Below are 15,460 nucleotides of genomic sequence, written 5' to 3'. Positions count from 1 at the left end.
TTTTTTTTAATTTTTTTTAAAATGGAGTAGGATTTGGAGATATGGTAACGGCTCATTCCTTGGGCATCCAGTTTGTGTACTAAAAATGAGTTTTTGACAGATTTACAATTCTGAGAGTTAAAAAAAAGCTGGACTTTCCCTATCCACCTTTGTTTTTACAGCCTGTTTTACTATGGTTCTCATGTGAACATTTCATATTAGATTTGGTGCTGAATTAAGACATTAAATGGTTGTCTCAGCCTGGGCTATGGGAGGAGGCAAGCTTGGTAACTGAGGAGTGCTTTTAATTTCAGGTGACTTTGTTTCCATATTAAAACTGCTTGGTCGGACAATGTTCGTAATTCAACAGATTTATTCTGCAGTTCATGAAAGTTCCTGGGGAATCATTGAAGAGTTTCTAAAATAGCATGCAAAACTTTGCAATCCATTCTGTTTCAAAATAATTTTCTCCATATGGCACCAATGCTTTGTGTGTATTTTTGGTATCTTTTTCCTTTTCATCCTTATAACTAAATGTGCATATGTTAAAGGTTTCTCTAAACTCATCTGGTGGTGATTTTCTCCCTTGAAATCCCGTTGGTGGTTCTATAGTTATTGCCACAGTAACTTCTCATGAATCTCACTTCAGAGGGGAGAAAGGCAACAGGAGGAGACAAAATGGCAGTGGATGAAAAAAATCCTGCCACCTTATAAAGGTTGCATGCCATTTATTAATTTATTTAAGAGAAGGTTTTTTTTAAAAAAAAAAAAAAAAAAGAAAAAATGTATGTTTGCATGTGACTCCCAGTGTGTCTTAGGAGCTGGTGTTTTCTAATGCATTACGCTGATGGGGTGGAGGCCTCTGCAGCTGAATCCTAGCTCGATGTTCAGGTGGTGGAAGTGATGCTCTGTGTTCCCACTGTGAGGACATGCTGGCTGCTGTTAAGCGGGGGCAGGAGGACTGGCAGCCACTGAAAGCGTGTGTGTGGTCTGGAGAGCCCAGGGTGATGGTGACAAACTGGCTGAGCAGCAGCAGCCCCACAACGCGCTCATCTGCTGGCTGCCTGGAATAGGTGTTGTACCCCACGGGCTCCGAATGATCATGGTGTGTCCACATCGTTCTTAACATGCCCTGAGCTTTGTCAGCTGCCTGATGACATTATTTGGGTTTAAATTGCTTCTCCTGTTTGAATTGTTATCTTCTCTCTAATGGTGCAGTATGTTATGAATATTATGTGTTTTGGTGAACTGCTGACTTCTTAAAAAAAAATAATCTGTGAACCAGGTAATGAACCAAGACTTCTGTCCTGCACCTGGGGTATGAAGTTGTGTGCAAAACGGTTCTTGCTTTTTAATTTGTAACTCTCCAACAGAGAGAGTCCAGAGACAGTCATCTGCTCTTGGTAAGGAGTAAGGTAGTTCTTGGTAAGGAGTGCTGTTTGCCATATATTTGCACAGTGGTCTCCATGCAGTAAAAATGGTACTGAAGTGGTGGAGGTGGGCAGCGGAGTGTGGTACCTGCACTGGGGGGGGGTGCTGGGGCTGAAGCGGGCATCCCAGGACTGGAAATATGGATCCATCTGGGAAAAGTGCCCTGTAAAATCACGGTGTGGGTCTTCTATACAAAGACAGCCCCTCTAGTATGAGACATGTTGTTTGTTAAAACATATTTTTTTTTTTGCAGAAATACCATTTGTAAACTTCATTGTCTGTATTGTCAGGACCCTGCTTTGCCATGCTGGAATCTGTCCTGTGAGAACAAGTATTTTTGGGCTGTTTTCCTTAATATGTTTTGACCAAACATATAAATGCACTGATATCTGTGTATATAGTTATGACTTGGGGGTTGTATTTTTACAGTTTATGTCTGCTGTTTTCTACCAAACAGGGGATGAATTTTGTTGTAAAACCTTTAAAGTAAATCCAAGAGAACTGGTATCCAACTGCTGTCCTGTGGTTTACACTAAAATCTCCCGACTGTTTACATTACATAGTTTGTTATGTAATTTCTGCAATAACGTACAGACTGTTTGAGCTGACAGGCTTCTTTTTGAAAGAGAGTTTCCAGAAAACAACATTTTCCAACTTGTTAGTTGATTTCTGCAACCCTGCAATTTGGCATATGTTTGAGAACTTCACTGTAGTTTATATCACAGAGCCTGAACATGCAATAAAAGTTATTTATCAATAATTGACCAGAATATTGTGTTCAATTAATTCAGATTTTATTGAAATTTGACAAAATATTCTTATTTAAAATACAAGCTGAAATAGTCTGTGTAGCTGTTCGGGTTTTTTTAACTTTGAGCATGAGAGGTCTGAATGATGTGTCTGAGCTCATACTTGTAGTTAAATATGTGTGTGATGTACGTATGCATGAATATCTACACACACGTGAATTCTTCCAATGTTGGTGTAATAGTCATAGTTGAATTTAATAACACCCTGATTTTATGTTGCCTCTGTGGCTACTGTAAAACACATACAAATGTATGTATTTTGGCGTCTGTCTGGGTCTGCTGACAGTCTTGGCAGTTTGGATTTTTCTCACTGAATTTCAATGTTAAGGTTTTTTTCCTTTGATGTTGATTGTTTTTTTATTATGTTGTTATGTTCAAAATGTAAGTTTACACTTAAGTCTTGAGTTTTGAGGTTGAAAGCATCTTTACTCTTTGAAATGTTTTACTTTACCCACCGAAGTATCTTGCAAGTTCTCTCTGGAGAAATTGTCTGGTGCCTGTGAATTGGAAGCTATTGTAGTTACCAACAAGCAAACATGAACAGAGAGAATGGTCTTGTATGTTAAATAATGAATATGATACCTAGTAATAACTCTGAAAATTGTGTGATGTAGAGACAGAACTTTCTAGACTGTTGGTTGAAAGTACTTCTTGTTGCCAGTGCTGTGTGGAAGGGTCTGTCTCATCTACAGATTCTACTGCCTTTGTAAGTAGAGCCCTACTGCGCTGTAAGTATTGCTAAAATGACTTACATCCATTTTATTTTCCCCTTCAGCTCCAGTTCAGACATTCTGAGAGATCCGCAAGGGCCTGAGATGTGTTCAGCAGCCTCTGCCAAGTAAGTAGAGTATATGAGTGGTAAAGTCCTTGCGAGTGATTTAGATAAGTAGTTTCCAGTTTTTGGAATCCTACATGTTTTCTACAGGAGAAGGAAATGCCTCTGAAAAGTCAGGCTCTTGGAGGATCTCCACAGTTGCAAGACACACAATTTGGTCAGCATTTTTTGGATCCTTGGAAAATAATACCTGGGTGCTGCTAGGGTCCACAGATGACCAGCGGAAAATCATTGTTTTGAGGTATATTTGAATATGGATATATTTAAAAAAAAAAAGAAAAAAGGGAACTGATTTTTATGGAAAATGAAGTAATTTGATCTTTTGTATTTAAAGTTACATTGTTGTCAGTCTCAGCTACATCTCTGTCAAGTTGACCATGCTGGAATTGCAACATCTGTTTCAATTTACTCCTGTTCAAAGAGAGAAGAGCACTTTCTTGTTTTTAAAATCTTATTTCTTAAAACAAAAAATCCCCTTCTGTTATATAGTGGCAATATTTTAAATTGGGGTCTGGTTGTGCAAGTTGTTGTTCAAAGAAATACTAAGGAACCATCCAAGTATTCTTGAAGTATCCAAATGAAATAGATGAAGATGGAGAGGAAATACAGGGATCTATGCAGGTGCTGAAGATGTGCAGTTATAGTGACATTTGGAATACCGTAGTGTTAGATCAACTGAAAAGCTGTGTTGTTATTCAAAGAAATACAAATGAAGACTGATGGAGTCTGCAAAAGTAGTACAGTTTACCCTTGCAGCTGAAACTGGCTTGATCTGGGGTCACTCTTCAAATATCACATCGGCTTTGGCAGCTGATCTTAGGGGTGTGATGAGAACCATATTGCATTTAATTCTGATAGTCTGCTTTTTAAAGTGTATTTATGACATAATTTTCTCTATTATCCATTACATACATATGTGGTCAATAGATTGGTACAGCTCCTAAAATTCCTGATTAATGGCAGAAGTAACATTTGAAACTCTGTTAAAATGTGTGTTTAGATAGCCTAATGGATTTTAAGGATCTTTAATGGAAGCACGGATAAGGTCTTGATTAGAATGGTGTAACAGGTCAATGGTAGAGTGTACCACTGGAAAAACAAAGTAATCGTAGATCCTTTCTTGTAGTGGGAGGCATCACTTTGTGAAGGTGAGCGGTGTTTGCTGGAAGGACACTCACAAAGCACTAAAGTGTACTTTTGTAGTACCTGCAAGTGACTCCTTGAGATGGGCAGTAAAGTAAAATATTCTGGGTTGTGCGTATTGCAGATGCTAGTCTCTGTTCCCCTGGTGCTGCTCTTCTGGTGCTGCTGCCACATATCATAGAGCAAGCAGCCACAGCTATCTTTCGCAGATGTTTTTAGATCTGCTCCAAGACTTATGCGTGACCCTGACAAGCAAGGGTCAGGGATCACCTAAAGTCCTTGGTAACCACCTCATTGTGTTGTTATCCATTACCTGTGAAGCATTAAATCTCAGTGAGTTGTATTGCTGGGAACTGGGCTTCTGAGTAAAAGCCAATCCATAAGGAATTGTGATCAAAATGGGAAAAGTGGAACTGTGGTTGCTAAAGCTGGAGGACTCATGAGCGAGGGAGCCAGCAGCTCCCTGTGTCGCCTTGACTAGGTGCTTGAGGCATGAAAAGGCCCAGCAAGACATGGCAAAAACAGGTGTCTGTCCCTCTGAGTGCATCTTCTGTTTGGACAGGGGTGGGAGGTGAGCAGAGAAGCCCAGCCAGCTGAGAGCTGCCCCTGCCAGCTGCAGGGGAGCAGTTCAGGGCATCTCTGTCCCGGGCAGTATGCATGTGGTGAAGCTGCTGCTGTGCCGCAGCTGTCTCTGACTTACCTGGGGGGAAACCAGGGTAGGGAGGGATAGCAGCTGGACAGCAGTGAGGCGAAGAGGATGGAGACATAAGAGGTTAGAAGTGTCTTGATTTCCTCTTGGCCGCAGTTGGGATCTTACTGCATTTATGAGCTTGGTAGTGTCCGTTGTTCTCAGTTGCTGCCAGTGCTTCCCCTGAACGCATTCTGAGCATTCTTACTTCTCACAGCCTACTAACACTTTGAGGCTACATGTAGATTGCGAGACAGGTGCTTTTTGCCATGTTTCCTTTGGTCCTTGCTGGTGATGTCTGTGCTGACTCCTGCTGAGGAAGATTGTGCTGTGGCTCCTTGCTAGCCTGGCCAGGGCTGGCCGCAGCTGGATGTGCTGCAGGAGCAAGCAACGTGGCTCCTTCCGTGGGGCCAGCGGGTGTTTGCCTGGCAGGGAATGGATGGCATTGCTGTTCCTGGCTATCCAATGGAATATTTTTCATTTTTTAAATAAATGCTTTAGCTTCATTGTACTTTTGTACCGGCCGTGAGTCAGGATATTAAATGTGTATATTTTTCTAAAATTGTAATTCAATCTGTGTTGCTTGTCTGCTTGACTTTTTGTTTGAATGGGAAGAATCCACCTGGTTAGGTCTCAAGGCTTTTTGTTAAAATCAGTTTGGATCAAAAAAAAAATGGAAGAAACAGCACTGTAAAAGCTTGTGAGCTGTAAATTTTAGGGCCTCAAGCAAAGAAACTAGAACTGCAGCTGTGATGACATTCAGAACACTGGCCTAAGAAGCTATTGAGAAACACAGGCTTTTGTTAGATGATTTGTGAGGAAATATCACATGAGTATTGTAGAATTAATACACCTGCTTTATTTTTGGGGGGAGGTTAGATTTAGGAAGAACAATAATCAGCCGAAACTGTAATGGAAATTACAGGTGCTTCCTTTGTTAGGACTGGGCTGGAAGCCCTGGGGAGAGAGAAGACCTGCAGGTTAAAGTCTGTTGAAGGACTTGATTCCTGCGTGCGCTTGTGGGTGGACGTCAAAGACACGTTTTTCTGATTATGTGGAAGAATGGCCTGTGGCGCATACTGCCAGAAGCAGTTTTGTTGGCTGGCCTTCGGAAAAGGAACTTGGCAGGGAGAACTTGTCTGTCTGCAGTGGTACGCTGCGCGGAGAGGCAGTTCACGAGGCTGGTGGCGGAGCACCACATGAATGCCTGGTGTTCCCGTGGCTGCTGTAGCAGCATCCTGCTTTATCCTGACAAACCAGGACTTCATAGCAATCTAAAAATGTCTGGCTGGAGCCACTTCCAGTTTCTCAAACTGTACCGGTTAAAATTACTTCACCTGATGTGAATGAAGATGTGAGGGTGTCCAGTGCTGGCTGGTGTGATGAGCTTGTGTGCTTTTGCTTTTAAAGCTAGTGACCTTTACCAGGGTGCAGGCATTGGCATAAAAACAGACCCAATCAGTTCAGGTTCTGAGTATGTTAAGTGTCTGCTCTGGTGGCGGTGGGGCTGGAGGCCGTACCCAGTGAGTATGGTGGCTCTGTTTGTGTGAGGGCTCAGGAGCAGGCCAAGAGGTAACAGCCACGGGGTGAATCGTTCTGCAACAGCACCAGCATGAAGAATGGTAACAAGAGGTATATATTTTTTAGAACAAACTTGCACTTAATGGTAGAACTGTAACTACCACGGGGAACTGTGTACTTCTTCAGTATTTTCTGCAAGAATTCATTGCAACCTGTTTTCATTGAGGAAAAATGTAGGTTTTGAGGATACTGTGCTTTCTGTAGGGTATTTAACATACTTCTGATGAGATTTTAATTGGCCATGTAGTGCCTGGAGTATATGGCTTCTAATTTATAACTTTCAGCTTTAATTTTGTAGGTAGTAGCTAGTCTACCATACATGTTAAAACATCCTGTTTAAAAGTATTTTTTTGGGAACTTTGTAAAAGTGAATGGCAAGGAGTCTTTACCTTCCCAGTTGCATTTTCTGTATCTTCGGAGACCGCCAGCTCCAAACTTGCAGATGGGGGACTTCAGTTTCTTTATCAGCAGATAGTGACTTGCAGTTCATACTGGTGATGGTACAATCAAATTACTTGCTGTTCTTTTTTTGTGCTCCCTGAACTCCATTCCAGAGATGCCAGCTGGCAGAATTTTTTTCTGCAGTACAGGAGATAATATGCTGTGAGTTACGGGTTTGGCATCTGTGGCTTCTTGCTCGAGTTGGAAAAACATGTTCCTTAGTGGAAGAAGGAATGGGAATGTCAATAATGAAAACGGTACTAGAACTTGTTACTGGAGCATTTCTACCTAGCAGTAATGGATGTTAACATCAGTTATAATATGTATCCATAGCAAAATCATTTGTGCCTTTGATAATTTCCTTCACCTAGGAAACTTCCCAGTCCTTTGGAGGGTTTGAGTGTTACTAGCGTGTGACCAGGTTGATAAGTGCAAAGGAATGTTAAGTAAAGCAGATCTACAACTGTGGTGAAAGTTACTCTTCCTGTTCATCACAGAACTGTATCCTGTGGGATGTCGAGTGGCATGGAAGGTCAGATGAGGCTTTGCTTTGGCAGGTTTGCATGGGAAGGCACAGGCCAGCATACCAAAGAGCAGGTGGATGGTGTGTTCCCATAACCAGCTGAGACTTCATAAAAGTTGAGTTATACCAGAAAGATATCATCTCTCTTACTGTATTGTTATAAGTGTTAATAATTGGATATTTGCAAAATAAGAGAACCAAGTGACAAAGAAGCTCCAGGTTTTGGCTTTGTGTTTTAATACACTTTTGAACATAAGGTAATTACCATTCTGCTGTGGAAAAATGTAGTTATCAAAGCTAGAAATGGGCAGAATATAAAACAGTAAAGCTAGCCTTAAACTAAATGAGATTTCTGCTTCATTCTGTGTCCTAAGTAATTTCTTCTTGCAAGGGTAGTCGTATTTTCCAAATTCTTGAAAACAAACAAAACGCCAAAAACAGAGGAAGGCGCAACTGCTACGGGTGCTCTTTGTAAAGTGAGACATTAGAAATATCGGTAGTTTGAATGTTGCTTGTCTTTGCTGTATGCTATGTTAATAGTTCAGCCTTCCAGATGCCTAAATAATTGGCTTTGTGTTGTCCTGCCTCTGAAGTATATTAAACGGTTATTCAGTGGGTGACTATTATCAGAAGTGAGGTTTTTCCATGTAGGACAAAACTCTGTAGCTAATGGCCAGGACTTCCTGTACTAGATATGCCTTTTTGCTAGCTGTTTGAAGTTTCTTGCTGAAACTTGAAAGATGTAGTGATGGTCTGTGTGTGGCTTAGGCTCAAATGCTCATTTTGTACTGGTGAGAATACTTTTAAGTAATACGTATTCAGGCTTTTACATCTTGTAATATCTGGAAATCCTAAATTACATTATTTGATATTAGAGCACGAGGACTGACCATTTCAAAACGTTACTGAATGCTGCCCTACAGAATCCTGCTTTTGAGGTATGTACCCACTCTGTTGGTGACAGGTCTAGTTATGAAACTCGCTGAGGCTCTCTGCAGGGCAAGACTAAAGGAAAAGGGTCATGGACATAATGGAGAATACATTTCTTTATGGTTTCTTAGTATTTTAGATGCAAATCCTTATTATTGCCCTTAGCTTTACATGTTAAAAGATAAGCCAGAATTGCTTCAGAGTATGATCCTTAAAAGCAGGATCATTTTGTTAGCTGAAATATTTTACTTTGTGTAAATGACTCATTTTTGTCAAATGTGATTTTCAGTCCTCCTAAAAAATATCCTCCATTTTATGCTTTTCCACAGTTTGGGTTTGGGGTTTCTTGTGTCTCTGGAAGGGTTAAATTCAAGCTAAAGCTTCAGTGGAAAAGAAATAGGAACAGGCTGCTCTTTGTTCGGTGGTGGAAATGCAGCTAAGTAATTTTTAATTTGTTTCATTCAGGGAGTACATTCCTAGGAGCGGGAAAGAGCTGTGCTTTTTAACTCCCCTCCTCACTCCCCAGCAGGAGACCTAGTGTCCTCTGCAGCGTGTCCAGACGATGCATGGATGCCAGGCACGTGGTAGGGGACTTGCAGTGGGAAAACTCGGTTCGGTATTCCTGCCTGTAACCCATGATGGTCTCTGTGGTGCTGTGTAAGGGCAGCACAAGCTGGGCTGGATCTATCCACTACCCATTTTGTGAGCTTTTTCTTTCTAGTATTTGCCAGTGTTCTTAGTAGGAGAGTTACAGGTTTTGTACAATTTCAGACTGAGGGCCTCTGAAAGAATTAGACGATGTAAAACAAGCTTAAAACTCATGCTGACCCTTTATTTTTCCTGCGTGGATGAAAAAATGGCAAAAGTGAGATGGCATGGCTGGGTCTCAACTGAAATCTATAGCTTTGGTTTCTGAAAGCCACTTCTTGTGTGTTCAGGTGTTAAGCTGAAGTTGGTCTGACTGTAACAGCTTCTCGAGGTGCAGTGAGGTGTTTGCAGACAGCGAGAAACTCGTGTGAACAGACAAAGTCTTGAACCAGGATATTGTACCTTTTTTGGTGGGAACAGAGATTTGTTGAGCTTTTATGTTTATGTGACTGATCTAATAAAGAAGCACTAAACATTCATATTCTGCATTTAGAATAAATAGTCTTTTTTTTTTAAGCTTTTAATGAAATTGTATATGACATCCTTGCAATTTATTTGTAATAGTGCACAAATGGAGCAGTGTAGGGATATTTTAGTGGCAGTTTGGAGTGTATTTTTAGCGAGACCTCATTCCTTTCCTGAAAACTTACTTAAGCACAATTTCATGTTCTCTGAGCCTTCAAAAACATTTTTGTTTTCTTGCTTTTCTCAGCTGTTAAGTAACAAATGACTGTGGAGTCATATAATTGGGACAACTTCAGTTCATATTGCTTTGTGTCTGGTTAAATTGGGGCAGCATTTCAGGCTTTCTGTAACCTCTTGGTGAGCACTTACTGAAAGTCTCAGGGTTCTCTGATGTGGGTGTCAAACAGGCCATCGATGATGCCAACTTAACTGCAGGTTTTGGTCAGTTCTTTGGCCTGTATCAGATCCGAATGCCTGAAAGTTAATGTGGGGTTTGGTGAAAGGCTTTTATAGTGACTTTGCTGTTCAGTTGTAGCTCAGTTTCACTCCTAAATACAGCTGCAGCTTTTCCATAGAGCTTTTAATGAAATTTCAAAAATGATACCTGGTGGATATATTTCCTATATAACTTTGTGGTGTGGAGAAAATAATAATAAAAAAAGAACAAAAATAACAATCTGTCATTAATTGTGCACTGCTGTAATTCAAGATCCGTGCCTACCTCAGAGTGTACCTTGGTGCCGTGAGAAACAAGTTCACCTCATCCCTAAGGTAAGGTAGGGTGCTAGAAATGTCATTGCAACCTGTCTGTACCTGACTTGACCTGAGATGGAGATAAATGACTGTGTAGTAGGTAGTCTGGATCTTCTTGTCCCTGGACAAGCAAACCTCATTATTCCAAAATGCACCATAAGATACAGGAAGGGATCTGACTTACCAGAGTACTAACATTTGCACATTTCTGGAGAAGGTCAAGTACATTTACTTTGTGTTTTTAATATTGGTGGCACTGTGCCATGCAACCAGTGGATGAAAGTCTAGGAGTACAAAAATGTTCTTACCCTAATTAAAATGAATGTAACCCAAAGTTGAATCTATTTTAAAACCCCTGTAGTAATCAGTCTTATGTCCTTAATGCACACGGAGATGTGCATGGGAGGCCAGGGGGCTCCCAGAAGCTTCCTGACTTGCAGAGCACCTTGCTGCGGTGGCTTCTTGCCATGCAGCTCTGCAGCTGATGCCTTCCCCTTGCACATGAGCGTCCTGGTCACTCACTGTGCAGTACCAGAGTCTCTGCAGCAGGTACCAAGTACCACCAAGTACCTTCCTCTGCTTGTAGATGCTCAGACCTTCCAAACTTCTGAGACCCTGGCACAGGTTGAGCAGAGCAGCTGTGGATGCCCCATCCCTGGCAGTGCTCAAGGCTGAGCTGGATGGGGTTGGAGCAACCTGGTCTAGTGGAAGGTGTCCCTGCCCAGGGGGTTGGAACTAGATGGTCTCTAAGGTACACTAATTGTATCCGACAAGAGGATCTCAAATAAATAAAAATTGGCAAGAAAGCCCCCTTTTTCACAGCCTTGTCTGCGTATGTATTTCTGCTCTTTATAGCCAAATAATTTCTCTGGTCAAGTGCAGCAATTACTTTTAGGGAACAAAACATTAAATGTTTTATGTATTTTTAGCTTTATTTAATGCAGGTAGTTTTGGAGAAGAACCCTTAAGTTGTTTTGCCAGACTGGTCTCACCATTGGGAAGTGCTTTGCACACGATCAGGAGTTAATTTTATTCACCAGTTCATTCACCATCTGGGGCTCCTGGGAGTGGTACGGCCAGCCGCTGGGGCCGGGGAGGTAGTCTTCCTCATAGGAAACTCCGTGTCGAGGCCATGTCTGTTCGGTACCAGATGGGTGCAGCTGAAAGGCTCCATCTGGAGAGCTGTAGGGCTGCTGTGTGCCCATGAGCCAGCAAAGTGCCCTGTGGTGGGACAGCCCGGGGTGATGAAGAGGCAGTGCGCTGCGTGGGGCAAGCTGTCCCTCCAGCTTGGCATCCCTTATCCATCAGCGACCAAAGCAGCGTGCTCAGGAGCAGTGTTAGTGTATTGCTTCCACATCTTACTCTAAAAAGCATGTTTCTCCAGCGTCATCCCTCAGAGGCTTGTAGCCGCCTCCCCGCCGAGGTTAGTTACCTGCTCTGTCTCACAGCTGCGGAGCTGCGTGGGGACAGGCAGGTTCTCCTGGGCCTGGGATGGAGGGTATGGCCCGCGCACAAGGGCTTGAGGTATGGTGGATATAAAGAACAACTGCTCCCTTGGATTGGGTTGAAAATAGCTGCTTCAGAGCTTAATTTAAAGGGGGGGGAAATTGTATCATGGCACTCTTAAAACATCTGTGCATCCCCTTGGGAATCCTTTGATCAGTTAGCCCGTGTGTGTTGGCTTGGCGCAGGACTGTCTTCGGCAATGTGTTACTGTACTCTGGTTTCACAAAACTCAGCCTTAGCGTTTGCATTGAATTTTGCATTAAATAATGCAAAATTGTGAACTGCAACAAGAGAAAAAGGTGACATATAGAAAGAGGCTTTGTTAACGTCTAATTTCACAGACTTTTAAAAATCTACTGCTTCTAGGTTAACATGAGTGATCCTCTCTACTGAACCAATGCAGTGGATGGAAATAGGGTAGTGGAGGGTCCAGCTGGGAGGGAAGGGCCTTTGCCTTTTCGTCATCATACGTTGTAGAAATCACCCTGGTAAGGTTTGTAGTGTTGAGGATTGGGGGAGAGTTGGACTGGGTTACGCGTATGCATCGTCTGTGCTCTGCGCATATGTGCAGTTAATCACGCTGCATCTTCAGAGGTACAGACTAAACTGGTTGTGCTGGGATTCGTGCTGATCTTCCTCAACATGGTTAACACTCACACAGATGCAGGAGCTCCGTTTCTATCATGGTGCTGAACTGAGCTCTGAAATACAAGTTGTTCTTTTTAATCTCTTTTAGTATATATCTTGTGGCAGTCAACAGAGACATGGACTGGCTTTTGAGAGTTTTCCATTGTTATTTTCAGTTGTGAATTCCCAATTTAAGCCACAAGAATAGTCCGTGCAGGATGGATTCATCCTAAAAAATGGTATATTTAAAAAAAAAGTGTATTTATAAGGAGTGTTTAATTAGTAATGGCTATTGATGGATGAATGGTATCCTTCATGTCAACACCATGTGGAACTTTAAGTGCTGAGGCTGAATGATGGAAATTAGCTGGCTAATTTAACTATGGCTAGTTTAACTTTTTCTTTAAAATTAACTCTGTGACTAAAAAGAAAACACTTCTTTGAGTTTCCAGTGGAAAATTCTTTGTCCATAAACAAGAAGAGCGTCTGGCAAAGAGCCTGTTTAGGGATGGGAGTCCCATGTGCTTTCCTTCTTGGGTAACCGTGACCAAAGCCACTTGTACTTTTGCTTGGTGGCTGTGCCACCAAGGATGACTTCGTTTCAAGTCGACCTTTTATGATTTAATGTAATCATGGTTTCTTCAGCCTCAGGGGCTCTTCTCATTTATGGACAAGGAATTCAAAAGGTTGCTGCTGCTCCTTCCTCTTCCAAACTGGTGTCTGGTGACAGGAAGAGAGGCACCGTGACTCCCCTGTCCCTGCAGGCTCAGGGTGAATGGGGTGGTTTGTGGGTGCTGTCACCTGCTTCAAACACAGCAGAGCAGTATTTCTCTTCACCATCATCAGTAACACGTACCTGTGTGTGCGCCTGCGTGCTGCTTACAGCACTTTAATACAGCCTTCGGTATTTGCTGTGTTTGGAGTATCTTCAGAACCCTGTTTTGTCTTTTCTTTTTTTTTTCAGCAGCAGTTTTCTGGGTCTGAGAGTTAACAAAAGTAAGTCACGTCAGCTCCAAATGCCAGGAAACGATCAGCTGCTTCCCAAGAGTAAGCGGAAGAAGAGGTAACCCTGCAGTGATGTGAAGCCTAAAACTGTGCGGAAGGCTTAAGACTGAGAAAATACTTGTTAGTTTTTTCATTTTCAGTGTATCTGGGTACTTAATAAAATGCTGAATTTTCACATAACTATCATTCAAACTGCCTTAAAATAGCCAGATCGGTGTGCTGATGTGTTTTGTTTACGGCACTGTGGGCCATTTAACTTTAGGGTTGGGCATAAAGTGCCAGAGCCCCAGCCTTGCCACGGAGGGATGAGGGTCTGCACGTTGCTGCTGTTACTGCTCGCATCCCATAGAAGCTTGCTCTGCCCTCTTGGAAGCAATTGCAGGACAGTGTTTTGCTTGGGGTCTGGCAGGTGCTGATGCTCTGGTTATTGGCTTGGCTGGGGGGAGAGCTGTGGGGGGAGCTGAGGGACGGGGTGGACTTCTGTTGTACAGAAATATGCTGGCTTTTTTTCAATGTCCATGTAAACTGATTAGTGTGTGTCACTATTTCAGTTTAAAGTAATTAAATTTGAAAGAAATTGGAAGGTCGTCGCACATTAAGTATTCTAGCTTTAAAATAAATACTGATATTAAAAATTCTTGTCTGTCTTAGAAGGTGATGTAGTTTTGTAATGATATAATGCAAGAAAATTAAAGTAAACCTGAACAACAGGGTAAGTTTTTAAAAATACAGCTTGGAAGCAAAAGACATACCATACAAAATATTCAAAGGTGTTCTTACTGAGCCCTGAAGCTTTGGCCATAGCCTTTCACTGGGGACTTTGCAAAGAAAGTACAAAATCTAAGATGGAGTATTGTGTGTCTTTTGACTTTAGACTATAGCTGTAATTGGCACTGGACATTTTGCTTTCCAAAATATTCATCCTCAAACTGTGGTTCCCAGCAATATTTCTGTTTAGAACAAGCTAAATCTGTGGCAAATGTAAACTAACAGCTCCAATGAGGTAAGCAGATACAGAGGAAAAATGGGAAGCTGATTTTGTTTGTTTTTTTACTAAAAGCAAACCTTTTGAAAGAGTAATTATTGACTTCTGCTTTTAGGTCTGCCTTTTGATCATAGCAATTAATACAAGACAGATTTTAAGTTTTGTGCAGTTAGCCAAAGAAGAATTAAAATCTTTGTGTGCGTCATGGTTGATGAAATTCATGTAGAGTGGTTTGCATCAGCTGCTGAGCATCCCTTGGAGTCTTTTATTGTTATGTTTTAATTATACGTGTTAGCAGCACTTCATTTTCTGTAGTATGGTCATGATATCCACTGTCGTACACAGAAGATAGCCTCAAAAACCCTCTTGTCAGTACTGTTAGAACCTGAAACAGGAGATCTAGCTGTGGAGAGGAATGTGACTATACCTCTAACAAAGCTCGAGGAGGTGCCCATTCTGTTGCACTGCGGTTACCCCAGTTGTGACGGAGCAGCCTTGCTGCGCGATGGCTTGGGGCAAGTCGCAAACCATCCTCTGGGCAGCTGCAGGTGTCCGGAAGTGCAGGATACTGTCTTGGCTTTAAAGCATCATTACACGTTTAAGTATGGAGCTGTAAGGCTGGCAGCCCTTGGCAGCTGATTCACTGCATGATAGCCAGCTTGCTAAAGGTCAGCCTGAAAATTGTAGTCCAGGTGCCGTGTACTGCATGACATCCTTAACTATGCCAGATCATCAGGGAAAATTGGGATCCTGTGATATTTAGCTGTCTGGGAGCTTTCCTTTTTCATATAGTACGTGGGCTATAAATGTGTTGTATCAGTAGCAGATGCTTCCTGTGTAGCTTTGGAACCAGGGGCCCCTTGCAGAGTGAAATTTGTAGTTAATGACAGCTACTGATGCAAAATGAAAAGGTATTTCAACACACAATAAGGAGAAATAGTCCAATTTATTAAATATGGGCTAGAAAGTACTTTAAAAAAAATCAATACAGAAGATGAATAAAAACCTATGAAACATGAAGTATGCATTCTGTATTAGTGCAGAAAAGGCTGGCGCTGTGAGTGTTGTCCCAGGCATCTGGGGGCTGGCAAGGGATTTCCTAACCCTCTGG

At 42.0% G+C, this 15,460-nt stretch overlaps 1 protein-coding gene across 6 annotated transcripts in view; it reads left to right on the top strand.

Moving 5' to 3' along the window:
• RAD18 (RAD18 E3 ubiquitin protein ligase) overlaps positions 1-13,573 on the top strand; it is a 54,189-nt gene extending 40,616 nt beyond the window's left edge. For 3 of the 6 annotated variants that reach the window (XM_055708281.1, XM_055708283.1, XM_055708279.1), the window contains 2 exons: positions 2,995-3,057; positions 13,324-13,573. In XM_055708281.1, coding sequence (XP_055564256.1) covers positions 2,995-3,057; positions 13,324-13,426 — 166 coding nt within the window. In that variant the 3' untranslated portion in view covers positions 13,427-13,573. Of the gene's footprint in view, positions 1-2,994; positions 3,058-3,144; positions 3,296-13,323 lie in introns of all 6 variants that reach the window. The other 3 variants (XR_008731927.1, XR_008731928.1, XM_055708280.1) reach the window with 3 other exon arrangements.
• Positions 13,574-15,460: the final 1,887 nt, after the last annotated feature.

This window comes from Falco cherrug, chromosome 4, assembly GCF_023634085.1.
Source record: "Falco cherrug isolate bFalChe1 chromosome 4, bFalChe1.pri, whole genome shotgun sequence".
Taxonomy (NCBI): Eukaryota; Metazoa; Chordata; class Aves; order Falconiformes; family Falconidae; genus Falco; species Falco cherrug.
This window is presented reverse-complemented; position numbering and strand designations above follow the sequence as displayed.